The sequence below is a fragment of the Mya arenaria genome, chromosome 16 (genome assembly GCF_026914265.1).
Source record: "Mya arenaria isolate MELC-2E11 chromosome 16, ASM2691426v1".
NCBI lineage: Eukaryota > Metazoa > Mollusca > Bivalvia > Myida > Myidae > Mya > Mya arenaria.
Window position 1 is genome coordinate 17,102,449 of NC_069137.1, and position 28,000 is coordinate 17,130,448.

At 33.2% G+C, this 28,000-nt stretch overlaps 2 protein-coding genes and 1 long non-coding RNA gene across 3 annotated transcripts; all 3 read left to right on the forward strand.

Annotated features, from left to right (window-relative positions):
• The first annotated feature begins 1,241 nt into the window (after positions 1-1,241).
• Positions 1,242-3,971, forward strand: LOC128221906 (uncharacterized). Its single transcript, XR_008259026.1, has 3 exons — positions 1,242-1,323; positions 1,947-2,032; positions 3,893-3,971. It is a non-coding gene; the product is annotated as an uncharacterized LOC128221906 (long non-coding RNA).
• A 782-nt stretch (positions 3,972-4,753) lies between these two features.
• On the forward strand, positions 4,754-21,589 carry LOC128221453 (uncharacterized). The gene is made up of 16 exons (XM_052930060.1): positions 4,754-4,766; positions 5,705-5,772; positions 6,870-6,987; positions 7,342-7,461; positions 8,635-8,783; positions 10,476-10,566; positions 11,593-11,694; positions 12,606-12,712; positions 13,853-13,979; positions 14,531-14,584; positions 15,611-15,689; positions 17,214-17,331; positions 18,818-18,904; positions 19,790-19,931; positions 20,774-20,934; positions 21,315-21,589. The coding sequence occupies exons 1-15, from the start codon at positions 4,754-4,756 to the stop codon at positions 20,914-20,916; spliced, it is 1,518 nt and encodes a 505-aa protein (XP_052786020.1). The 3' UTR covers positions 20,917-20,934; positions 21,315-21,589.
• A 2,571-nt stretch (positions 21,590-24,160) lies between these two features.
• On the forward strand, positions 24,161-27,530 carry LOC128221903 (migration and invasion enhancer 1-like). Its single transcript, XM_052930556.1, has 4 exons — positions 24,161-24,223; positions 24,770-24,867; positions 25,121-25,197; positions 26,398-27,530. The coding sequence occupies exons 2-4, from the start codon at positions 24,807-24,809 to the stop codon at positions 26,482-26,484; spliced, it is 225 nt and encodes a 74-aa protein (XP_052786516.1). The 5' UTR covers positions 24,161-24,223; positions 24,770-24,806; the 3' UTR covers positions 26,485-27,530.
• Positions 27,531-28,000: the final 470 nt, after the last annotated feature.

Below are 28,000 nucleotides of genomic sequence, written 5' to 3' on the forward strand. Positions count from 1 at the left end.
ATATATTTGAATTTTGACTCCTGGGCTTGTTCCTGAGATATAAAGTGGATATTGTGACAGGACGCTTATCTGACGTCCTGCATCACGTCGAGTTCGATGTGTAAACGCGTATCCGTTTAAACAAATACCAAAATAGAGACAAATAACGTCATTAGCCAATGCATACACAACATAGAAATGAAAACTAAAACGTACAAAACATTTTACCTTAATTTAAACCGATATACTCTATAAAGACACACTTATCAGTGCTTGAGAGGTACTAAATGAGAGAAATACAACTTCACTAAAAACATACACTAAACAGAAGACACAATATCAGGCCAAAGAGCCTCTTCACAAGAGACACACATTTCTCCCACCTCAGATAAGTAGATCCAATAATTTAACCATGCTAGAAATTGTTATCTTGCCCACGAGCGAAGAAAAATGCCCGTATGGAACTCCTTTTTAATGGTTACTACATTGTAATTACCTCCCTTGTTGAAGACTGTCGTCTGTAGCATCATGGACTCCTTGTCTTGTGGCAATATTTAGAACGCTAATTATTTATTTCTCGCTTCAAATGTCACCATAAAACAGTTTTCACGCACCTTTAAAATATTGCTTCACTCTCCTTAGAACTATTTATATACCGATTTGACTATTAACATAATCTGAATAACTGCACGTATTTCCATGACAACCACGAATTATCGCATATCCATACGCAATTAATTTCACTAAGCACAAAAGAGTTCCAGCAAAAAAATCATTTTTACCTAATTTTGATTAACTGAGGTGGGAGAAAAAGCATCTACCAAAGCCGCTCGTGTAAGATAGGTTCATCCCGACTCGGTAAACCTCGTTTCCGCTAAACACCCTACGCTCGGGTCGGAATGAACCTATCTTACACTCTCTCCATGGAAGATACTTATAATCTTCACAGTGCATACACAATACTTTATCTTATATCTTGCACGAAATTGATTAATCGAAGGCCAGAACTTCATAAAGCTTGCAAACACGTTAGAATTATTCATAGACGTGGGCAGATTTTACTTCAATATAATTACTAAAGTGATATAATGATTAAAAACTTGCGTAGAGGTGTTTATATAGTGATGATAACCTTTAACGTGATATAGACTTTAAATTCTACCGTTCAGCAAAACTATATAGAACCTCTGTATCAGCCTTTAGTTGTTTACATTGTTTTAATAAAGGTTATCCATAGACGACCTGGGACCACTCTGGATGCAGGTCGGGTAGTCCTACCAGACGATGCAATCGCAACCTTGGCCACTGGTTCAACATATGTCTACAGTTTACACAACTCAAACGGTACACGTTTAATTTACTAGAACCAGCGTCAACTAACCATGAACAAAGTGAAGCCTTACGAAAAGTTTGTAATTGTAGCTACTGGTTTCACGATATCAAGAATATGCAATGTTCTCAGTTCAATATTTTAGATTCATAAATAAATCACGATTTCAATATTTCATTTCAATTAATTCTCAATATCATGATTTGAATTCGATCAATTCACCATTTCATTAATTTAAGATTTTGACGTCATGAATTCACAGGTTAGTGGTTTTTACTTTCAAACATATATATCAAATTATTCATGAATTCACTATTTCTGGATTTAACCATTTCAAGATATCATTTTTCTTATTTCAGGTAGTAATAATGTCAAAAGTATTACTTTTTTGTGATTTTAGGCAAATAATACATTGAAAAATACAGAGCCCTGTTGTCAAACATATATTGTTTCAGAATCATATAAAACGTGTGTATTATAATATGCTTGATTCATTACAAATATATATTAGCAACCTTCTGAGTATGTTTTTATCAAAATTTACTTTTTCGATATTAATTTTTCACCAATTCAATAGTTGATCAATAATTCGTTTTGATGAGTGTATTTGCATATTTTGATTCCTTTTATCTTACAGCTCAACAGGCACAATTTGGACTTGTAGCGTTTGAGGACACAACAGCAATCACTATAAACTACAATGAGTATACAGTCAGTACGGAGGTGAGATAACGTTGAACCTCAGCTTAAACTTTAACAGCTCATTGTGCTCTCGTCTTGATCTCTCGACGGAACAAATTCGAGTTCATTTTGCAGATGACAATATGCACACGTAGAGTAAACCCAATCACGATTAATTCAACAATTGTTTCATAGCAAATTTTCAACTTTTAACAAAGGATATGACCGTAGACGGTTTTTCTACACAATCGTGGAAGGCCCTCTAAACTCTGTGAATGTGGAGGAACTGGTAGCGCCCAATTTCATGAACCGCTAGTGAAAACGGAGCAAAAAAAACGATGACTATAGACAAATTTGTTGCTTGTCTCAATGACTTGAAATTGTTCTGGTATTTAAATCAATATTTGTTTATGACCCTACGGCTATACATTTGAGATGTTTAAGGTATATTAAGGTATATTAAATTGGTTATGACTTCACTATTACAACACACGAAATACATTTCATATTAAAGGCGCACAATATAAGTTGGTGAATATTATTTTTTTTTCATTTTCATGCATTATTGTGTTTAAAAATAAAAAAAAATGCATTTGCTAAAGGTTCAGATAAAAAACAATTTATCGATTGTTGGTGCTGTTTTAAGTGAAGAATTTTTGACCACGCAGCTACATTAAAAAACATAATATTTTTAATATGTTCCTAAATTATATGTTTTTAATCATTAATGACAATTAAACATGACATTACATTAAAATATTTTTTTTTACATCAACCTATATTGTGCATCTTTAAAAGAACAACTTATATATACACATTAATTCATGAAGACAATAACATACACGACAGATATTTTATTTCATGACTATGTTTGAATATTTCAATACTTTTTTTTTTAGATTTTGATATATGTTATCAAGTTTACGCTAGAAAATTGTTGCACTGTCCTTCTAGTGCCTAACATTATTATGTTTATGAATGTGTTTTACTATAAATTTTCACAAGACACAGTACAATACGTTACTATTTAAAGTAGCAAATGTTATAATATAAACTAATTAACACCTGCAACGGTATAACGTACGCAACTATTTAAAGTAAATGTTATCATAATAACTACTAAAAACTGGCTACAGTAAAAAAACGCTACTTTTTAAAGTAGCAAATGTACTTATGTCAACTACTTAACACAAGCCACAGTAGAATATGCTACTATTTAAAGTTAAATATTTACAGAGGTCAACTAGTTAACACTAGCCACAGTAAAAAAGCCACTATTTAGACAAAACAAATGTACTTATGTCAACTACCTAACAATAGCCACAGTGAAATACGCTACTGTATAAAGTAGCGAATGAACTTATTTTAACTAGTTAACACTAGCAAGAGTAAAATACGTTACTATTTAAAGAAACAATTGTACTTATGTAAACTACTTACCACTTGCCAGAGTAAAATACGCTACTATTTAAAGTAACATATTTACAGAGGTCAACTTGTTAACACTAGCAACAGTAAAAAAGCCGCTATTTAGAGAAACAAATGTACTTATGTCAACTACCTAACAATAGCCACAGTGAAAACGGCTACTGTATAAAGTAACAAATGTACTTATGTCAACTATTTAACACTAGCCAGAGTAAAACACATTGACATTTAAAGTAGCACATGTACTTCTGTCAAATAGATAACATTTGCCACAGTAAAACACGCTGATATATAAAGTAGCAAATGTATTTATATGAGCTATTAAACACTGGCAGCAGTAACATATGCTACTATTTAATGTAAATACAATTATACAATGTCAAAAATGATATTATTTAAAGTAATAAACGTGATAGAATTTATCATTAGCCCCAGTAACTAATGTGATAATATGTTTTCCATCTCTTCTGACAGACCATTGATGGTGCACCTGCTAGCGGTCCGACCGAGACCGTTTCTTTAGACGAATACCAGGTTTTAATGATGAAAGGAGGATCCACCATTGGTGAAATCATACTAGAAGGAGACAGTAAGTCTGATAGCAGAGGAGGGAGGGGCGTGGTGAAACCATGTCTTTGATTTTTTTCAGGAGGCGTGGTGAAACCATAGCTTCGTACTTTCTCAGAAGACGTGGTAAAACCATGTCTTCTTCATTTCTCAGGGGTCGTTGCGAAACCGTGTCTTCTTTTTTTCGCAGGGGTATGGCTAAACCATATCAAATGTTCAGGTTCTTCCCGCAACTGGGTCAATATGAATCGTCACAAATAAGTATTAAAACAAGAAATACTATCTTGTGTAGCACCAGTGTGGTTTCCCATAATTTTGTAAATGGGGTCAGGGTCCCGTTTTAATACGATACTTAATCGAAAACGTTACGCTGCTTAAGGATGCTCGGAGTCACCCTTAATAATACGGGCAGAATATATCCGCAAAATATTCATGTGATTGTATTATTGCAGTGATAAGCCTAAGAATTTACGATCTTAAGCCATGCAATCGTTATTGAAACGGTGACCAGGGCCCGTATAAATGTTAAAATACCGACAAAATGCCTGAATTTTCTATATTATATTTTCAATCAGAGAAAGAATGCAAAACCCGGGTTTGAATTACATGTGAATTATTGATATTATTATATCAACGAGGACCAAAATCGAGTTACTACCCCTGCCACGGACCACACGAGATTTAGTACTCTTGTCAAAGCCCTTAATTCTGATCAATGTAATCCGAACATGAGTTTTAGTCCTATTCTAGGTTATATAGTTTATATCAATGGCAGCCTCACGTAAGCTCTTTCTCTTCTTATATAAATAAATTACATACATATAAAGTGCACACGAATAAGTAAGCTCACCCGACAATTTTCAATTATGCTTACCAATGAGGTCTATTATTTCGACTACACGTGAATTTTTAACTCTTGTTAAAAACTCAAAATCATATCAATGTAAACTATATGCGTATTATTACTCTTGTCAAAGCCATATAATTCATATCAATGATGTCCACACTAGAATTGTTACTCTAGTCAACGCCTCATATTAATGAAGACAGGAACAATGTGAATTATTAATCTTGTCAAAGCCAGAAAATTCATGCCAATGAGGACAACGTTTGCAATATTACTCTTGTCAAGGCCAATTAATTCATATCAATGAAGACCACGTGAATTATTACTCTAATCAAAGTCACATTATTCTTATAAATGATGATCAAATTTGAACTTTTACTCTTCTTGAAGTAATTTAATATACATACTTGAGGAAAAGACATAAATCATTTCCCTTGTTAAAGCCACAAAATCATAACAATTAGGAGCATATTTGAATTATTTCTTTTGTCAAAGCCGCATTATTAATATCGATAAGGGGACTACACCTGGATAATACCGTGTTAAATTCCAATGAATTATAGTTATTTCGACCAGACAGGATTTATATCCCCTGTTAAAGCTAAAGTATTTATTCCCATGATGACCTCAGGTTGATTATAACTCTTGCCATAGCGCTATGTATATAAATGAGGACAAAGGGTGGGATATTCCTTATAATCATATCAATTGGGATTATTTAAGTCATTTTAACCAATATGACAATTTATTGCCAACATACTGACCAATACGTTTGGAATTAATGCAACTCATTTATTCTTCCATAACAATTACAAGCACTTGTAGTATATAAGTATCCCCACTACCATTGACATATGCTGTTGTTACTTCAGAACCCTTCGGTGTCTTCATGGAAAGTGATTTTACCGTCGCTTCACCGGTCATTGCTGTAGGATTACAGGTAAGGCCTAAAATGCCTATGTTAAGTGCAACTTCACTCTACCTGCCAAATATCCTTGGTCATAGAGGTATTTTTCCTACTCATTATAATAAAATCATCCAAATTTCCATTTTGAAGTTGTTGTTGACCATGACATCAATTTGTGTTGATTGAAATTAATACAGGTTTAGTATTTTAGGCTAAAGGTTAGGGTCAACGCTATGGTTTCGTATTAAAAACAATATACCGTAAATATCATGGTAAGCAATTTTGACTTGCGTTGATGTTTTGACTCGATTTAAAAGAATCAAACCGTGTCTCTTCTCTACCTTTCTATTTTCAGGCCTCAGATATTTATTAGGTCTAATTAAGTAGTAATCGTATTCCGTTCTCGAGTGTTTATCCAATCTCCTACACAGTGATCTCCCCTGACAAGCAGAATACATATCTAAACATTCATGAACATGTTATTTAAGAAAGGTTATCGACATCATACTTGTGTAAAAGAGTTGTCAACAATTATAGCGCTGTATACAATCGGTTATATGTAATATATACAATGGATTAAATGTATGTTTGACCCTCAACATGATTCTTACAAACTTTCAATTCACCATGAGTAAATATCGCCATAAGCTACTTTGTTTTCTTCCGCTTGAATTGGAATAACATGATTAATAATTTTCTTGCATCTTAAACAACAGACATATTTGATAAAACATGACGAAATTGAATTGTCTACTTATATCTCCAAACACGAGTGGATAGTTGTTTATATTGAGCAGTTATACAACAACTAAAACTGGCGTCAAATAGCTTCTAATTATTTATATATTTAATAATCGATCGTACTATTCTAAAATACTACAGCTGAATTCACACAGTGTTATTCATTGCAATATTATCATATTACGCCTTATTGTCTTTTTTTCCGTGGAGCATTGAATTCTGAATCACCGACTACATGACCGGAACTCTTTACCTGGTATGCACGCAAGATCAAAGGAATCTGATTATACTAGCTTGAAATGATACTTTATATGGGGTCCCCATTTCAACCATAGGTTTTTTATATTTATAAAGTAAAAACTTACTATCATTATTAAAATCAATTTCAGTTCTTACCAAAACACACAGCTGCTAAGCGGTTTGTTCTACCATTTCCCAGCAGCTACATGTTCGAGTACGAGTTTGATGATCCCGTAAATGACCAAGGATACACCATTGAAAATCCAGGTAAGATACGATATATTCAGATAACAGACGGACACATATTATAAGGTAATATCATATTCAGTTAGGGTCGCACAATAAACATATGTGGCTACGTGTATGCACTGGCGGCAAGACATATTGTATGTTTTACAGCAATGACACAACCAAAGTATTTTACTGCTGTTCATGACCCTGCACAATGAATTGTTTTATAAGAGGCTCAAATGTGACACTAGCAATGTAAGCGGCTTCATGTTGTGCTCTTGCAAGATCTATTGCATTATTACAAGCGCAAAAGTAAAGATATGTGGCTACCTTTCATAACCCAGCAAGTCCGTTGCATTTAAGAGGCTCAAATGTATTGTTTAATCATAGGTGCAACAGTGACACGAGCAGAAGGTGCACCGGTGTTTGTAGAGGGAGATTTGAACGGTGCATCGGATGCGCTTGAAATAATCTCAGCCAACCCAATACATGTTCACGGAATTGTTCCAAGTAAGTTTTGGAACACATTTACATTTCTATATTATTATTGTTTTTTTAGGGGTTATGATGAAGAAATTAAAACATATCTAATAATTGCTTTTTGAATCATTTGAATCGCATCGGGTATGGCCATTATTTTTAACACAACTCCTAAAAGTATGTATAATGCCATTTTGGAAGGAGAACATCACGTACAGTTCATTACATTGAGTATTATAGGATTACCAATACTGCTCTTAGATCCGGATTTGTGTTCGATAATCGAGTGGACATTTGAAGATTTTGATTTTTTGAGGCACCAGTCTTTTAATATATGCATGACGGCTTTAAATTACATTATAACATGATATACTAGCTGACAAAATCAAACTACATGTTTGAAGGAAAATAAACAAGCGTCTCCAACTTCAAAATTATTGGCCAACAGTCAGTTAAAAACCTGAGAATAACCATTAGGTTTGCACATGAAAGCGATATAATGGTGTATTGAAATTATTGACCAGATTTTGTCCAATTAGCTTTTTAGGCTCCTCTTTAACAAAATCATAGAGTTAACCAATTATTGTCAGAAATTGCTTTTGCGAATAGTTGGCAATAATTTACTTGAATGTTTTATTTAAAACATCATTTTATGATGCTAAAATATGTTTTTGTCTGAATTTTAATATCCTTTTATTCATTATATTTATAAACTTATTTTAAGTATTAACTGATCTACACGATATGTTTATTTTCAAAATTACAAGATAAATAAGTTGCCTACATTTTTATGTGTTAATGGACCATTCACTAAATAGTGAAAATCCCCGTTGAACCACACACTTATTATTTGTACTGCCTCCTCCTTGAGCGAGATAATGTAAATCTTCTTCGTTAACTTTATAAACGTTTATGCAAGCGAATGGAAGATAACATCAGCGATGCAAAATAATAAATAACGCTTATGCACAAACACTTTTATAACCTTCGTACATGTCCATACCATTTCATAGTGTGTTTTTTTTTAAAATAAAACACCTTCCGATTGTTAAAATGGAGAGCAGTTTTTCTACAGTATTGATATTTACCAATACCGTATGGGAAATGTTGCATTTATAATGTGATTGAGGTATACTCATAGTTATAATCAAATGATTACTCGTGAAATATTCTGTTTTACTGTATGCCAAATTTGTGCTTCAGCTCAATCCACACAAGCTGGTAATGGTCTAGCGGGCTTTGTTCTTCCCTCACTTGAACAGTGGTCCTCTAGACAACATTTCTACGCGATGGAAGGAAAGAAATACGATCTTATTTTCGTCTCTCACAAAGGCGACATGGATGATATAAAGGTAGAAATAATAAACGTTATTTTGCTATTGCTTTGTTTGAAGCAATAACTACAAATTTGAACTACAGGGACAATCGTAGTAATTTACAATATTATAATGGCAACGAGAGACACACAACAATTACCAAACAATAAAGATAGGCAAAATATGAATCATAAACGTATTATCTCAGAAACCGTTTAACCCTGGCTTCAAGCCAAAATAGCATTTTTTCATCCTTTTCGAAACAGCTCGAATCTCGATTTCATTGTTTAGAACCGGGACCTTAACTATTCCGGTGATAGTATTGTTCAATTACACTGGCTTGCTCAGTCTTACTAAGGTTTGACCTATTGACATAATTTTTTCCTCATGTGACCTAGTTTAAGACTATACATGAAAAATGGACCGGATATATTGTTCCCAAGATTTGACCTATTTTTTCTAGCTTTTTACGCCATACGATTTCAATTCTATCAAGGGGAGCAATCTTACAACAGTTTGAAAAGGTCTAACAAATCAATACAAGAATTTGTCTCCGGACATGATTTTTAAATATTTGACCTAATGACCTAGTGTCTGACCTCATATGACCCAGTTTTAAAATTGTGAGTGATTTTATCAATTCATAGATTTTGACTTAGTTTCATAAGTATAGGACCTGGAATATTGCCCAGTTTATGTTCCCAAATTGTTTTTTAAGATTTGATCTTGGTTTTGACCATGTGTTACCCACTTTCAAAATTCGGTTATATTTTATCAAGTGTAACATTATATTGGACAATATTGGACCAAATAAAATGCATCTACTTTGTTCCAAGGCTTTTCTTAGACTTGACTTATTGACCTAGTTCTTCACCCACTTCTACCCAAGTTTGAACATAATTCAACCGATCCCTCTCCGAATTCCCAAATAACCACCTTAACCTAATGAACCTACCCCCGAAGCACCCGTACGTGCACCTGGATGGACGTATTGACAGAAAGATGTATGGGCAGAATGACGGTCGGACGGGCAACACCAGAAATTATCCCAAATATATCCCTCTCCCAAAACCTTTTATTCGGTGGGGAATAAAAAATATAAATCTGATTTAATTTTAGAGCATGTTGATCTAATCATAATGTCAGTATTCCAACGAGTAAGAACGCTTCTAGTGTACAATTTATCAAGTTTTCATTCATAAGGCAAGTACTGTTATGCTTTTAAAAAAACTATTTCTTAAGAATACTGAGCAAACATGTTTTCAAACGTACGCATAAGAAAATGCGATTTTAAAAAGGTAACATGTTGGGGGTTTTGTTGTTGTTTTTTGTCACAATCAGATTTCATTAGATAATTTAACATGCACGCCATGTGACTTATTTCTTTCTTAATATCCATTTAAACAAACTTTCCGATAGGATTTTGCAAGGTAAGTTGTTTTATATCGAAAATATAACAACTTGATTCTGGTGAATATTTATTTATTGCCGGATGTTGTACATTAGGAATGTATGGTTTTTCATCGAGCTATGACATAAAGTATGTCTTGCTTTTTAACGAGCTTTAAAATAAGCTACAAAGGCTATATATAACTTATGACCAAGCTATGACATATGTTTTTCTAAGGTGTTAATTTCCAAACAAATGCATAAGTAACCTTTAAGTTTGTTGAGATTAGGAATTGTCATTTTGGAATTTATCGATGTTGTTGTTGTTTCTTTTCAAAGATCAAGCTTGGGTCCATCACAACCTCTTTCATTGGCTCTACTTTGAGTTCACAGACCGGCTTCTCCAAGACAGAAGTAACGCGAGTAATGGGTAAGTTTGTCTTTTTGCCAACGGTGTATTTATAAAAGTATAAGACCAGATTAGAGATATATTTTTTCCTATAATGGGTCATGCTATATATGACATATGGAGATAAAAAACAGTACATGAATACTTTAATTAAGGTAACAGATGTCCGAATAAGCTTGTCATTTTATCAGGCCAAAATAGATAATGTTTAATGTTCGTGCCTGATGTATATAATTGTGTTACTAATTGAAAGTTAATGCAGATTGTATTTTTGATATCTATTTCAACTGAAATTTGACATACATCGATCAAAGTTAAAGCGTTAATCACACACAATGCAAAGTGGATGTTGGTTGGTAAAATAGATGTCAGTGCACTTTGAAAATTTATATTGAAATTAATACAAATCGCAACACGTTTCGCCGCTTCAAGGGACAATACAAACTGGAAATCCATTTTATCGGTGTTCTTTGTCGGTATTTGATAATTAACTTCGTAATTAATAATGGGTATTGAAATAACTAATCATGATCATTTATTGTAATAATTCCGATCGAAACATACGCCATGTGTCATAAACATAATTCTTTGATGAGGACTTACATGACTTACCATCGTGTGATTTAATACGCGATCTATTAGAATGTCACAGCTGACTTTAATAGTGGAAGTGTCAGTGACAGGGAATAGTGACCGTCAACTACTGCCAAAATGTTTTCATGGAATCAAAGATTAGGTGATACAACATCGGTGGATTAGAAGACTGATTTGAATGACTAAAATGGCAGTTTTTGTTCAGTACCACTGAATATGTGTTGTCGAATGTTTTTAAGCACAGTTAATTGTTTAACGAGTGTTTACATTGTTTCAATCTGACAACCTAGCGAAATATAATAATATATTCAATCACCGTTGCAAAGCCGATTCAGTAATGCCGTTGAGAATGAATAACATATCGTAAAACTAACCCAAAAATAAGCGAACCGCGAAAATTTGGAAACCGAAGAGAACTTACACTTACGAATTGTGTTCATATATTATTTTCAGGCGAAACCGATCCGTCTAGGTTCGAATATTACGAACATTCAGATTTCCAAGTGACTAACACTGACGACTATCGGACTGAATGTGGCCTGGTCGAGTTTCAAGGTAGGAAACAGTTTATAATTTTCGTTAAACTGTTATTTCAACGAAACAAACGCGACATCCCTGTTAGGTATGGTATGCATCGTTCTGATGTCCTGCTCATCACTTATGTTGCAAATATAAAAACTTCCGAGCATATCCGATTGTTTATAGATATAACATGAGCGTTTATTTTACGTCTTGCCTGAATGTAGATTATATTGTATATTGTTTCATTTCTATATTGTTCCATTTCACAGCAGCATATAACCCACATATACTTGAACATAGATTCCATTTGTATATTGGTCCATTTCGCAGCTTATATAATTGACCATTACATGAATATAGATTCCATTTGTATATTGTTCCATTTTGCACGTTAACTTTATATAATTGACCATTACATGAATATAGATTCCATTTGTATATTGTTCCATTTTGAAGGTTTATATAATTGACCATTACATGAATATACATTCCATTTGTATATTGTTCCATTTTGCACGTTTATATAATTGACCATTACATGAATATAGATTCCATTTGTATATTGTTCCGTTTTGCACGTTTTTATAATTGACCATTACATGAATACAGATTCCATTTGTATATTGTTCCATTTTGCAGGTTTATATAATTGACCATTACATGAATATACATTCCATTTATATATTGTTCCATTTTGCAGGTTTATACAATTGACCATTACATGAATATAGATTCCATTTGTATATTGTTGCATTTTGCAGGTTTATATAATTGACCATTACATGAATATACATTCCATTTGTATATTGGTCCATTTCGCAGCTGTACATTACCGACCCTTACCCGAATATAAATTGCATTTGTATATTGTTCCCTTTCGCAGCAGCACCTAAACTTCCAATACCAGAATAAAGATTGTATTTGTTTACTTTTCCATTTCGCAGCAGCACCTAACCGCCCGTTTATGCTGATTATATTTGAGAAGACCGATGCCGGTGTGCTTCATGAAGCCTACTTGCCATTTGGTGTTGGATATCCTCCAATCAACCTCGTAAGTTCATTTAAAAAAACTATTGACTATTGAGCCATTTAATAATTTAATGTTATTAATTAGGTGATTTAATACTGGCCTACTTGTTTGTACGAGGTTAGCTGTATATGCCTGAGCCCGAAAGGGCCAATAAGAAACCACATAATTATTAAATATTGTATGAATTAACTATTACGTAGTGTTCGACATTTTGGTTATAAACCATTCTAAAAACTTAGGTCAAGTTTATATTTGAAGCCTGTTTATAGCCGATTCATTCATTGTGTCTGCTTTTCTAGACTTGCCTTTGCTGATTTTGACATGCATCCTTTAGTGACATTGTACATAGTTATGAATGAAGTTTTGTGCAGTCTACGGAAGCATGTCTTTTTCGTCTTTATTTCGTAAATCGTATGCCAAAACGTCAAATGTTTCATCTTCGCCATCCATTTATTTCAGTGTACACTAACATTATAGTAGAAAACAAACACCAACAGGTTAAATACAACTGTTAAATCAAACCGTACAAAGTGGTTGAATAATTTAATAGGCTAGTAATTCCAAATAAAATTAAACAAACACAAACATTTTCAGAACAGTCGGAAAGCGAAAAACAAAATTGCTTTCTTTTAAAATAATTTCCAGCATATTTATCATATTAGGCAAGTTTCGACAGCCAATGAAAATGGTCCATTTCTCAAATTCTTTATTTCGTGAGTTTTGTAACCAATCAACAAGAAGAAAACTCGTATACGCCGAGTTTGGTCAATATTGGGCGACTTTTGGAATATATTGTCTTCAATTGTCTGGTACTGGTACCACGATTGTCCCTGTATCGCGTTAAAAACGCAATAGCTGGTTAATAATAATATTATATTATAGTGTTATTAATAAGGTGACATCATATTGGCCGGGTTTTTTGTCCGAGGTCAGCAGTATTGGCAAAGAGCCATAATGCAGCTTAAAAAGCTGGTAAATGCATAAGCTATATAATATACAAGTATGTGATATTGTAGCTTGACGAATATTAATTAATCATGTTGTTGCCGTCATAGAACGGTCGGCTGAACATGAGGTATAAGTGAGTTAAAGCTAGTTTTTAAGAACTCAACTATAAACTTATTCCATTAATAATTGGTTTTCCCCCTCAACTTTTTACAGTGCACAGACACATCAAGTGAACATACCTTTTCCTCTCGATTTGCGGGATCCTTCTCCTCCAAGCCAGGTGACCTATTAGATAACGACTGTGATGGATTTACGGACGAGGAGGTGTTGAATGGAGAAGGTAAGACCGGGCATGTTTCTGTGGTGGGTTCACGGATGGGAAGATAATGGAGAAGGTAAGACCAGGGCATCCTTCTGTGATGGGTTCACGGATGAAAATTTGTTGAATAGAGAAGGTAAGACCGTGGCATGTTTCTGTGTAACGCAACATTCATGTTTCTGTCTTATCTGTGTTTCACCGTTTAGTAATTGCGCATTATAGTTTCCTACTTAAATTCATATCTGATTACAAGTACTGATATTTTAATCTTACTGTTCTTTACCTGGAATACAACACCAGTCAATTTCGAATTGGAAACATGCGCACACACTACAAAAGGTGCATGTGTCGTAAACGATGTTATACATCGGTAACTAAGATAATTACTAGATTCAGTCTAATGTCTATTAAATGTCTAAAATTTTAACATTAAGATTACACACAAATGATACATAAACCTAATTAAGGGGTCAGCTTGATTCCGTATAAGCTACCTAAGACTGTTAAGACTGTTCGACAAATGTTGACCAGGTATTGTCAACTATTTAAAGAGAATTTTGTTTGTATTTCAGATGATGATGGTGACGGCTATATCGATGAAGACTTGGCTCTTAGGGAAATATTCGGTGAGATAATCAGAAATATAGTTTACATGTATTTGCTTTAACACTGAGTTTAAGGTCTTATGGGAAGTAGTATTAAAGATACTTGCTATTTCTAACTCCATGAAGTAGTGCTTTTAGGTTTGAATGTATGGGTATGATTAGAATACACGATTAAACAACAATGAACTAAACAGTTCATTTCTTGTAATATGGATTAGCCATATTTCTGAAAAAAATGGCTCTAAGTTAAAACTAAGAAGAGTTTATAGATGTGAAATCGAAATTAAAAAAACCACGAGCTTCGGCATTCGAACAAAAGTACTGTTGGTATGAAGTCCTGGACCATATCAGCTGAACCATCGTGAGCTGAAAGATGTACTCTTCATACCAAAATAAACAGTACTACAATTAATAGAATTGCTTCAAGTTCCAATCTTGTTATCAGTTATTAATATTTTCCGTAAACACATTATTAAGTTAGTAGTTAAAGGTTTTTCGCTTAAAATCTTGCTTGTAATACATGTGTATGTATTATCATTATTGTTGCTATCATTATTATTATTATTGTTATTATTATTATCATTGTTATTAGTATTATTCTATTATTATTATTATTATTATTATTATTATTATTATTATTATTATTATTATTATTATTGTTATTATTATTTTTTATTATTATTATCATTATTATTAGTATTATTCTATTATTATTATTATTATTATTATTATTATTATTATTATTATTATTATTATTATTATTATCTTATTTCTGAAACCTTCTGAAGTCCCTAACAACAGGATTTACTCACTATTTTTAAATTTGTTTTCAATACTTTGTGTAATACTTATTCCTTTAAGAGATTTCATGATATTTTAGATAAGAATTACCAATTGTCGTATATCAAAGTTCCAATTGAGTAGCAATTTGCTTATAAAAATAAGTTATAATAAGTTACATGTACTTAAGCCTGACAAGCTCATTAAGTTTTGAAAGGTTGGGCTCTGACGTAATTTGCCTTAATCCTATTTTGCATTGTTTTCCAGAACGAGGGATAAAAGTGAATGAACTTTTTTATGATACAACCAACCCGTCCAATGCTAAGAACTTCATTATAGTCAATGGGTAAGACATTCATATATTTCACCAAGTAGTTGCAATATAGTCGAACCTTGTTGGCCCGAAAACGCTTGACTCGATTTCATCGTTGCCTCGAACTGGATGTGAAGGACAAAACTTCTCTCTAAGAAACTCTGCCAATCTTCTCTCTCAGTAACATGGACAAAATTATCTTTCAATAACTCTGCCAAAATTGTCTCTCAGTAATTATGCCAACTTTCTCCCTCAGGTACTTAAACAAATTATCTCTCAGTTACTCGGCCAAATTTCTCTCATAGTAACTCGGCCTAACTTTTCTCTCCGTAACTTTGCCAAACTTTCTCTCAGTAACTCTGCCAATCTTCTCTCTCATTAACTCTGCGATACTTCTCTCTCAGTTACTCTGCCAAACTTCTCTCTCAGTAACTCTGCAAAACTTCTCTCTGTTACTCTGCCAAACTTCTCTCTCAGTAACTCTGCCAAACTTCTCTCTCAGTAACTCTGCCAAACTTCTCTCTCAGTAAATCTGCCAAACTTCTCTCTCAGTAACTCTGCCAAACTTCTGTCTCAGTAACTCTGCCAAACTTCTGTCTCAGTAACTCTGCCAAACTTCTGTCTCAGTAACTCTGCCAAACTTCTGCCTCAGTAACTCAGACAAACTTCTCTCTCAGTAACTCTGCAAAACTTCTCTCTGTTACTCTGCCAAACTTCTCTCTCAGTAACTCAGCCAAACTTCTCTCTCAATAACTCTGCCATACTTCTCTCTCAGTAACTCTGCCAAACTTCTCTCTTAGTAACTCTGCCAAACTTCTGTCTCAGTAACTCAGACAAACTTCTCTCTCAGTTACTCTGCCATACTTCTCTCTCAGTAACTCTGCTATATTTCTCTCTCAGTAACTCTGCCAAACTTCTGTCTCAGTAACTCAGACAATCTCATATTATATAGTGAACAATAATGATGTTGTTATGTGATTGATACAGGTGACGAATTTCATATGTCTGTAAAGTAAATAGCTTGTTTTAGTCATACACACTTGAAAACGTAATTTCGATTTCAAAATCGTATTTCGTTTCCCCAATTAACGCAGTTTATAAGTAGAAATAACATTAAATACATCAAAATCGATAGTTAACTATAACTTAAACGGAAGAAGGCATACCAAACAGCATATTGCACATAGCGTGATGCTGTTTAATGACTTCTAGAACCTCTTCCACTTTTGTTAAAATGGGTCATATTATTTTAATTAATGTCAAATTATTGTTCATTTTAATGTTGTATAAACCACTACATAATTTGTATATATCGACAAATAGAACTCGGACGAAAGTGAATATTCTCTGATACGTATTGTTTTGCTTTATTTTGTCGTTATCTATTCAGTCAAGGAAAGCAAATGGGCAAACTTGGAAACAAAAGGCTATAGATATTCTGTTTCGTTTAATATTTATTAAAAATTTGGGGTGTCGAAAGAATGGACAAAGACAGTTATAGTTTAGGTACACTTTTTTACATGTTAGATTTATATTACCATGGATAAATTATTTCAGGTGTCAAGAGTTTAAACCGGCAACTGAAAGCATTGGCCATTTTACTCTGAACACGGCACTGAGCGATGTTTTTGACGACTACTGGGTTATTGAAACTAACCCATTCAATGCTTTTAAGGTGAGACATCATTGTAAGCCGCGGCCCGTCAGGAAACCACGTCGATAATCAACTATGTGCAAATTATTCCCATTCGTTTTAAGCCCTGAGTGAACTATTACAATGCAAAATACATGTATGTGCATACACTATACGTGTGGTTTGAGATTGTTTAACACATGCTCTACCGCTTTCGACGGTACTAATGAGCGTGACTACATTGATGCACTACCAATGCTGAATATCTCAATCCGATCAAAACCGCCTTACATTATACCTTTGGTTTTGATGTTCTAAATTATCTCAAGTTGAGATGTTATGATAGCTTTGGCATCGGAGCCGTCGGCATCGTGCATTTATTAAACCTTACCCATAACTCAGAGACAACAGCACACGCAGCGCATGATTCATATTGTTGACAGCAGCTACCTTGTAAGAACATTGAATGTATCTATATAGACGAATATGGGTCGGGTATTATTTACACCCCTAACGTCGACACAAATAATGTTCCCTTTTGCTAAAGTGTGTTTATATACGGTCCATGATTAACCGAATTAGTAAAAACACGAATGACAAAATAAACGTATATGCTCTGCACTTCTGGGAGGGATAGAACACATTACTCTCGGCCTGCAATTTCACATTGCTATCACAATGGTGAATTAGTTCCGCTATATATCAAATACTCGGTAACATACATTGTTGAAGGAATTGCACTTTTTTAAAACAATGGAAAATACAGGGACAAACCAAGTAGTCTAAACTTTTAGTAAGCTGCAGTTTATAAGCACTTTGATAAAAAAAACAGACAAGAAACAAAACAGTAGACACAAAATACACTAAACAAACATAATTATACTACAGTTGATTAATTTACAACTACCTGTAAGCGCTATTTACAGGAATGTCCATTGGTAAATTGTACATGTAAAAGTAAATGTATATACGGAAAATATCCTATGCCCAAATAGACGTGCCAGGGGCCTTTTCGAGGGTCTATTAACCATTTCTGTGATATAAACAATGTAAAGTTTAACCTTAACCTTTGTCTCCTTTTGATCCGAAAAGTTCCTATGAAAATTATTCCTACTGCCATTTTCTTGCACCTGCTGACGTCATGCATACACGGAAAACCATACCCTATTGCGCATAATGATAATCACGATTAAATTGCCGAAAGTAGGGTATTGATGTATTGCAGCCGTGTATTCTGTGGATCCTTTTATTAATTTATACAGCATGTAATGTTTATAACTACGGTGCAGAAACTGATCGTAATTCATTATTTCGACTCCAATTCCAAGTGCAGTTTAAAAACATGCTGAATAGGGAAAATAGTTCTTTTTGAGCGTGCAGGATTCTCGAAAACACAGGCACAGGGTGCCGTTAATAGGATATATACCGTATTTAGATTGACACCAATATGATAAAGCTCAATCTCAATTTATACCTTATTGTACCCAAATATCCTCATAAGTAATTGTTGGGTTTACATTAATATCAGGTAGCCGATGCACCGTTCCTTTTCTTTGGAGTGAAATATGAAGTGTGTTACGACGGGGACCTGCCAACCACGTGTGTCCAACCCACGGTATGCATTTTAAGTTTTCAAAGCATATATTCAAATGGATATTTTAGACAAAACGTTTGAATGTTTCGTTTGCATGCAAGGAAACGTGTCAAACAGTTGGAATATAAATGATTTAACTAATTCATTACCAATTACAATTGTATAGAACACACTCACTTTCAATTCAGTGACGAAAGTCAACGGATATAGTTTAAGTTCTATTCAATAGAACTTTTTATATACCCTATTCCCATTTCACATAGAGTAAACTGACATTTTGTTTTATCGCAAGCCTTTAAAGGAGTTTTTTTAATCGCCCTTTAAGATTAAAATACTAACCTTATGGTTAGCATGCATAACATAAGTAAATATATCTGACTTAGCCAGCAGTAAGATCATTCATTTTTTCAACACTCTTTATTCAATGTCTTCCATAATCCTGCTTTTCAAGTATCTCCAATTTGAAATAAAAGTATAAAGATAATTAAATCATCACAATAACGAAGAAGTGTAACTGGTATATTCTATATTGACGTTACAAATGGCTAAGTTTGAATACATCTATATTTTTTTAATTTTTTTTTAGAAACCAATTTATTGAATTGCTATATTGTCATAGTAAATTGGTGTTTTATTAACTCCCTTAATTCATCATATCATTAAAGTAGCAGAATCAGTACAGTATTATTCCAAAATGTAGTCGATGCAAAAATATGCAATGGTTAATCAGCACCAATTGTACAGTGAAATAATCTCAATGATGATATATTTATTGGCATAGCACAAATTGCCATCCTAAAGATGGATGGCGTACGTTAACAAACATGTGATTATATCTTATCATCGTATTTGCTTCAACAAAAATTAATATTATTTTCTTTTCTGATCTATTCATCTCCCTTTAAGATTGCATCATGCGCTTCGGCTCAGAGAAAAAGAAGGGACATTTCTGGCGCCATCTCTGAACACTTTGCCTCTGTTCATGTGTCAATTAGCGGGAACAGGACGGATGAGTACGGTTCTTCAAATACAAAGAAACATAGCAAAGGTAGACCATAATGCCTTGAAAAATAGGGGAAAAAGTTAAACAGTGTACAGTTATGTCCCTTAAAAATTTAATCAACTGCTATCATATTACATATTACTATATCTCACATGCCTTTATAACACTTAGTAAATATATAATTGTTTGTAATGTCTCATGTTATAAATTTTAGACGACCCTCGCGTTCATGCTTTCTCAAGCGTCCGAGCGCATTAGGCGCTTATAAATTGTAGTTTGAAATCCGAATTACTTGGCGCTAAGCGTTTCGCAGACGAAACCGGTGTAAACTATATTTGTTCGGTAGTCATTCCATTTCTGCTGTCACCATTCATGGTATCTGATATTTACATATTATCATATAAAAACAATCCATATAAATATTTTTTTTTTCCTTTTTTCAGTGACATGTTACTTTATAATTAAAGAAATGAATTACGTGATGTCATTATCGAGGTATGAACACAGAAAGCTGGTTAAAGTGCGTGGAGTACTAGTTCCCTAAGCGAAGTTAAACCAGCCCAACTTCGTTCATATTCACGATAATGACATCAATCACACAATTCTTGTTCTATATTTACATCAGTAGTTCATTGTTTTCAAAAAGTGTCAAAACATCATTATGTGAAATAATAAACCACCACAGACGACAGGAGTAAATTGGTATCATTGATATAGGGTGAAAATAAATGAGTTGAAGTTTTGTAATTTTTAAATTTCCGAATTTGTTGAGTTGGAATACACCAATAATTGTTTGAACATCATTTTGTTAACGCCAAATTATTATCGTTACGAAACATATTATATCTCATATCTCTCTTTGTAAGTTGCCCTTCTTTTCTTTGCAGTCATAACCGACGAGCACTCATGTGAAAAAGACACCAACTTTTGGTTATCCATTGCTGGCTTTGGCGCTATCTCTTTGATGGAACTGTTTATGATTGGTGGAATGATGTGGTACAAACGTCACGTGATTAGACTGTTGCCGTAGATGGACCCGAACAGTCGAGTAAATAAATGATTATAAAATTATAGAGAATAAATATAGCTGGAGCAATAGGAACACCTTGGCCGTCTCGGCCATAGGACGAGTCTTGAATGTATAGTACATTAGTATAAGTATATCGTAAAGTAAAAGTAACACGTTTATTGTTAGTTAAGTGTGATTTAATGCGTTACTCCTATTATTAAGTTAAAATTCATTCCCATTGAATTGTATTTTCACAATAATTTATTTTCGTTCTCGATGTTTGCATGAACGGATTACCTTGACTGCGTTTTTGAGAAAGTATATCTTACTTATAAAAAAGGAGTAATTTTGAAGAAAAAAACATTATTTTATATCACAAACGTAAATATAAACACAAGTATAATTGTTTTCTGTTTCAGTGAGACCTTGATTGGATACAGAATATCGGACACATTTCTTTTTTCCATAATAAAATACTACGAACAAACAAACTTTATTGGATCATCTTCTATTCTAAATTTTAATGAATTTATTTTTTGAAATAATACTAGTTCACCAATTTTTTTGCATTTGAAGATACCATTGCTGAAAGAAGCAATAGTCGATTCACTAAATTATTTTAATCTGTACATTTTTTAACATATACATTTTATTCTGAAAATGAAAAAAAAATGCTATTAAAATATTCCATTTCAAAAATCAATATAAGAGTTAGTCCAATTTTTGGGTATGTTAATCAAATAATCGTGTAAATTAAAAACGCAACTTAAAGGGACTCGCTCATGTCTTTGGACCAAAACTACTGCTATCATTATTTTACTCCATGATGTCGAAATTGTAGGAAAATACAATTATAATATATCGGTTTTAGTGATATGCAATCCCACGCGGGTAAAAAGTAAAAAACAAATAAGAAAATCGACGCCTTAACCACTAGGCCACCGGGGGATATGAATGAGAGGGATATATTGACCTTTTATAAATACATTTATAGCAGCACGTGATGATGTTAATCAACCGAATCACGCAATAACGAATCGTTCAAAGCCGATTTAATCGCAAATAAAATCGGCGTATTTCAGGATATCATTTGAGCAAATGTCAACGTTTGCTGAAGGAATCCAGGATTCGTTGTACAAGTGTTAACACTTCTCATGATTTGCCACACTTTATTTCGTAAAAAAATGATTTTAACATGAGCAAGTCCCTTACATGCCTTATTTTATTTCATCGCTTATAATGATATATAATAAAGCTTTAATACATATGTCTTTGTGTTTTATTGTTCAACTGTTTGTACTTGACTCTTAGGAACGTATTCAATAACCAATTAAGATATAACTGAAGATTAGTTTAGACTTTATATAGTTTACAATGAGTGTGAAGAAAGCAAATGAATTAACTCATACTAAATCACTCTCATTCGCACTATGATGCAAGAGTTCGGTTATGTTGTGTGTTGAAAACACACTTGTCCGGTTTGATGAACAAAAATCTTAAGTTAAAGAACAGCATATTTTGATTGGACAGTTAAAATATCTTGCTGATATATTGTATGGAATCACTTAGGCATGCAAAAGAAGAAATATAAGAATATCATTGAACTATGCTCAAAGACAACTTGCTGAGTATACACTATATTACCATAACCATAAACCCGTATCACGTACCGTTAACAAACGAATGTTCATACTTTCAAGGAACTCTATTTATGATTTAGCTGCACTATGTTTTTAAGTGTTCTAATTGAGATATTGGATAATGATGAAACACCGGGAAGTATTCAACAAATACTTATTTGATCAGATAGGGTCAGTTCATGCCCGTGTTCATCCAGTAAGACTAATGCAATAGCGTCATTCACGCGTTTCTGTGTATTTCTTTCAAATGTATAAGCAGCAAACCTAGTACTTCTTACGACGGCCTATCTTATTAATAAGCACCATTCTGTTAAATTCCACATTAATTATTTATATCACAATATTGCATTGTGAAACGTGATAACGCCCATTTGCTGTTTTGTTAGCAGTGTTGCAAATGTTACTATCGTTTTAGAACAGTTTCAATCAAAGCGAAAGAAACGCATGATGGAGGGACGAGAACAAGGGAGGTCAGATATAGACTAAGATGTAAAAACAGGAAATCGAAGACGCTATGTTTGAGGATTGTACTTGTGTTTGTGTTTGTGTTTATTGACTATTAAAGTGAAAGCAAATACGAATCCTGTTGGGTACATACAATTGTGCTACTTACGTATTTTTATCATACGTAAAATAAAAAATGATATTGCTTATAGTGCCACCCTTCTCAATTGAAAGCTGATTGGTGTAACTTATTGATTTATGAACATTTTATTCCCGGATTCTATCATACATACATGCCGATCGGAAGTAGTCAGTCGGTGCCAATTATTTGATGACCTGCTGAGTGAGTAACCGGCCGCATCAATCAAACTATTTGCGGGGCTCAAATCATCGATTTCCGGCACATAATTGGTATTTTTTCCAAACAAAAAAATAAACAACAAAAGTAGGTTTAATCATTTTAAATGTTTTTAACGTCTTATGAAGATAACAGTTTATCAATAATTGACAATTGTTGCCGAAAAACACTACACAAAAAAATGAGTGAAAATTAAACAAAAAACTTCTTTCCCTCCTCCCTTAGTTTTAGATATGACCAAACAGTTATAAATATTAATCTTTCTTAGCCTGACTTTCTCTGCGCATTTGGGGAACTATGTTACGATCTCAACACACAGTTACCTTAAGGTTATCTTGCCAAATGGTTGAGAGTTAGATTTAAAGGTTACCGAACACTTATTGTTTGATCGTGGATCATGTATTTTCTCAAACAAATGTACCATTGTGAATCAAATGAATAGCGCTTATTAAACGAAAACAGCAAAAGACGAACAGTTTTAACGTAATTGCACAATTAAGAACAAAATGTGCCCCCATTTTGCACCAGTGGCAAGCTAGGTCACACCTATTTAAATTGGGAGTCTGGCGATGTCCAACTTAAAATGTTAGCAACAAAGGGGTATTTTTTTCATTTGGACATTTCTATACATGTTTACTTGTTATACGAGTTTGTCAATACCATTTACATGGACTACCTTAAATATCTGCTCACACATACAAGTAAATCTAGCTAGGCATCGGTATATATCCGTATGTAAAATGTATTTGTTTCGATATATTTAAGGGGACGCCACTGCGTCTATAGAAGAAAACTTGCAGGAGTCACAAAACCATTGACTGCCGCTGAAACGAGACTTACCAAAAACAAACAAAATGGCGTCGGTTAAAGTTCAGGTTGAATACTGGTAAACAAAACACATAATTTATCTGTATTTCTTATCTTTGAAGCAATGTTTGATCATGTTGTATGTGTTTCTTTTATTTCATACAATTAAAAAAGTCTGCTTCATTAAGATTTCTACGCATGATAGCTTTTAAATTTAAGTTATTTTAGAAATGTTCGCGCTATAAATATTCAAGATTTTAAAGAAAGTTCTTAATAATTACAACGGAATTGGGCTTCTTTTCCTTTATGTACAATATTATGTATGACAATGAAGCCTAGACGTTGGGTAGATTTACTTCACTTGTTTATAGTGTCAAGTTGACAACCATATATATATATATATATATATATATATATATTGCACTTTAAACAGTCTTGCTGTTATTAAGCTAGCTTTTATAGCAACATGGTATTGATTGCGTATAGGGTTCAGGCATACAATCTTACTTACACTTAATTTTGAAAGATAAGCTTGTAAGATGTTAGATAAGCTTGTTGTCTAAAAAGCACAAGCCTGAAACACTTCATTCGAAAATATTAAATGCTGTATTGTTTGTTTTTTCAGTGGAAGCTGAGGTCACTTCCCTCGGTTTAGGCGTCTGATGGAGGACATCCTCTCAGAGTTGCCAGAAACCGAGGTGGTTGGAGATGTCGGGAGAAACCGTAAGTGTCTTTGAGCATTGTTTTACAGTTTCATGTATGAATGCCGGAGTAAAGTCGGAGGAGTTAATGTACAAATTAACTTGTTATTTTCAAAGCAATATGTCATTCATTGGACCATACTAGCATATATTTTTTTAAATAGTTACTCAATAAAACCATTTTTAACTTGTATCTTGTAATTAACAACTTAGTTAATGTTTTGGCTGCAAAACACACTTGAGAAATTCAAAAAATGCTTTGTTTATGTTTTCAGAGTCATTTGAGGTCTCAATTAATGGACAGCTGGTGTTCTCAAAACTCAAGACATATGGGTTCCCCAAAGCACAAGATGTAAGTTCATAAATAATGATAATAATAATAATAAAATCTCACAGATATAGAATAAACAGAAATAGTTATGTTCAGTCGTCAATGAAAACTTCAGGGACAAGCTCAGATGAACTAAATGTATAAACACCATCAACAGACCACACACTCATCAAAGCTTTCAAGTCAGCTGACAGAACTCCTCAGGCATTTTCCTTCGAAAACAACCAAATATGCATATGGATGGTTTACAATGTCAGAAATTTTCACATTTAACAACGCTGCAAGTAGATCACATACTAATATCAAATTAGCAGTTAAACCTAAAAACTTTACTTCAAGGAATCTTTATTTAATTATGCAATAATACACTGAGAATTTGCATTTAGTAATACAATGACACTCTATTTACTGAGCTTACAAGCCAGGATAACATGTATACTCTCTGTTTGTATAATTATTCAACAAATAGCCAAGCAATGGAAAATGCCACCAAATTAAAGTCATCTGGGTATAAACCAACTTCAGTGTTCAGTGGTACCTGTTATGTATTTTCAGGTTATTTAGGATACTAAGAACAACAACACAAGGGCCCAAACCCCTGCCAAAAAGTGTTTAATTGGAAGCCAATGGTAATAATCACAAATAGTGAAATGTATTATTTATTTTTAGATTATCAAGGCATCCAAAAGTGCTGAGTTGAAGTTGGTTTCTATATTTGGAAATGTCTGGAAATTACAGATTCAAAGTCAGGGGTATACAGCATAATAAGTGATATGTGTTTTATATTTTTAGATAATAAGGGGAATCCAGAGTGCAGCACAATGGGAGAAATGCCAGGAAATAGTTGATTCAAAGTCAGGGGTAGTAACCATAATCAGTTATTTGATCTTAATTTTCTGATAATAAAAGAAATTCAGAGGGCTGCCCAAGGGGAGAAATGCCAGGAAATAGTTGATGCAAAGTCAGAGGTATTAACCATAATCAGTCATTTGATCTTAATTTTCAGATAATAAAATAAATTCATAGGGCTGCCCAAGGGAGGAAATGCAAGGAAATAGTTGATGCAAAGTCAGGGGTTTTAACTATAATCAGTCATTTGTCTTTACTTTCAGAAAATAAATTAAATCCAGAGGGCTGCCCAATGGGAGAACTGCTAGGAAATAGTTGAATTGAAGTCATAACTATTAACCTTAATTATAGATATATATTCTTTATTTTCAGATTATTAAGGAAATCCAGCGGGCTTCACAAGGGGAGAAATGTCAGGAAATAACGGATTCCGAGTCCCCCTGGTGTGTCTTACTCTAATCCTGTGTGCCTACTACACAAACGCCTAGCCTGTAATAAACAGAAACACATGAACACTGAAATATACCAGTGGTTTAGATGACAAACTACAAGGAGGATGGTTGGACACAAACAAAAAATCAGCATTAATTGTTTATTAAAATATCAGTCAAGTAAATTGAAGCATGCTAATGCATGGGAAAAAGACATAACATGAAATTACCTTTTTGATGTTAAGAGGAAGTTTTAACAAATCTATGGAATGTTGTGTACAGAAATACTTTATAACATACATTTGTACTTATTTGAATTACATCAAACTCCAGATTAATATACATCAGCATGGGGACCTGTGTTTCCCACATCATTTGTGTGTTACTGTTGCCCGTATCATTCAAGCGCTCACCCTAAAGGTCAAGATTACAATTATAAGCCATTTGCTTCTCATCAGACAAGACAAAATCGGAGTCATTTGACAGTATCCTGTGACTGCCATTGTCAATTTTATTTTCCACAAATAGATTCATTCTGGTACCACATAAATTGTGTTAAATAACTGTTGTGTTCTTGAGATGATGTGTTTCTCCTTTTTACAGGCCTTGTAAGTGTGTAAGGGATATTTCAAATCCAGATTTTCAGTTAAATACTACACAAGCGCATGAGGAAACTTAGCTAAACAATTGAAGCTATTTTTCTGATTAATATTTTTGTTAAATATTTTTGATGTTAGTATTTGAGTGATTGTCAGGGATTCCAATATTTCCTTTTTTAAAGTATTTTTATTATACAGAAGATATATACGTTCATGTTGCAATTACATTGTGTTGTTCATATACATTCAAATGCATGTATATATTTTGTCTTCAATAATTATACATATATGGTTTCATACCTTATTATTGTAAATTCCTTTTCTTTATAGACCACCTTTTCTGGTTTGATTCAATATTAATATATTATTTTTGATATTTGTTATTATGATGTGTTTAAAAATGATGTATTACTATCAAAGTTGCATTTAATAAATGTTTTATGTAAGAAAATCAAAAGTAAAGAGAAAAGATTTATGATTTATCATTCTCAAACATTTCTGTGCAATTAAACGGGTGTCTGTTGAAACTTTCTACTTCAAGGATTGTTTCTGTAGTTTTTCATATAAATATTGAGGTTTTTCAAAGATTGATTCAATATGAAAAATAACTGTTTTGATAAATTACTGTAATTGCCAAATATTTAATCAGTAAAAGTGTACTTGCCGTTGAAGGGTCGGTCTCACACAAAGGGTTCATGTTGGCACGTGTTTCTATTTCGAAATTCGACCATGCATGTATTAAGTTGTTTTTAGATAATTAGTAATGATTTTCAAACCAACATTCTTTTTAGTGGTCTATATTATATTATGTAAACTACATGTTCCCTTAAATGGGGTCAGTCACTATTTATATTTACCGCATCACCTGATTAATATCTATAACTGCTGACACCTGATTTTTTTAAAATAAATGTTTAGGTAAACATAAGAAATGATGCCTTCTAA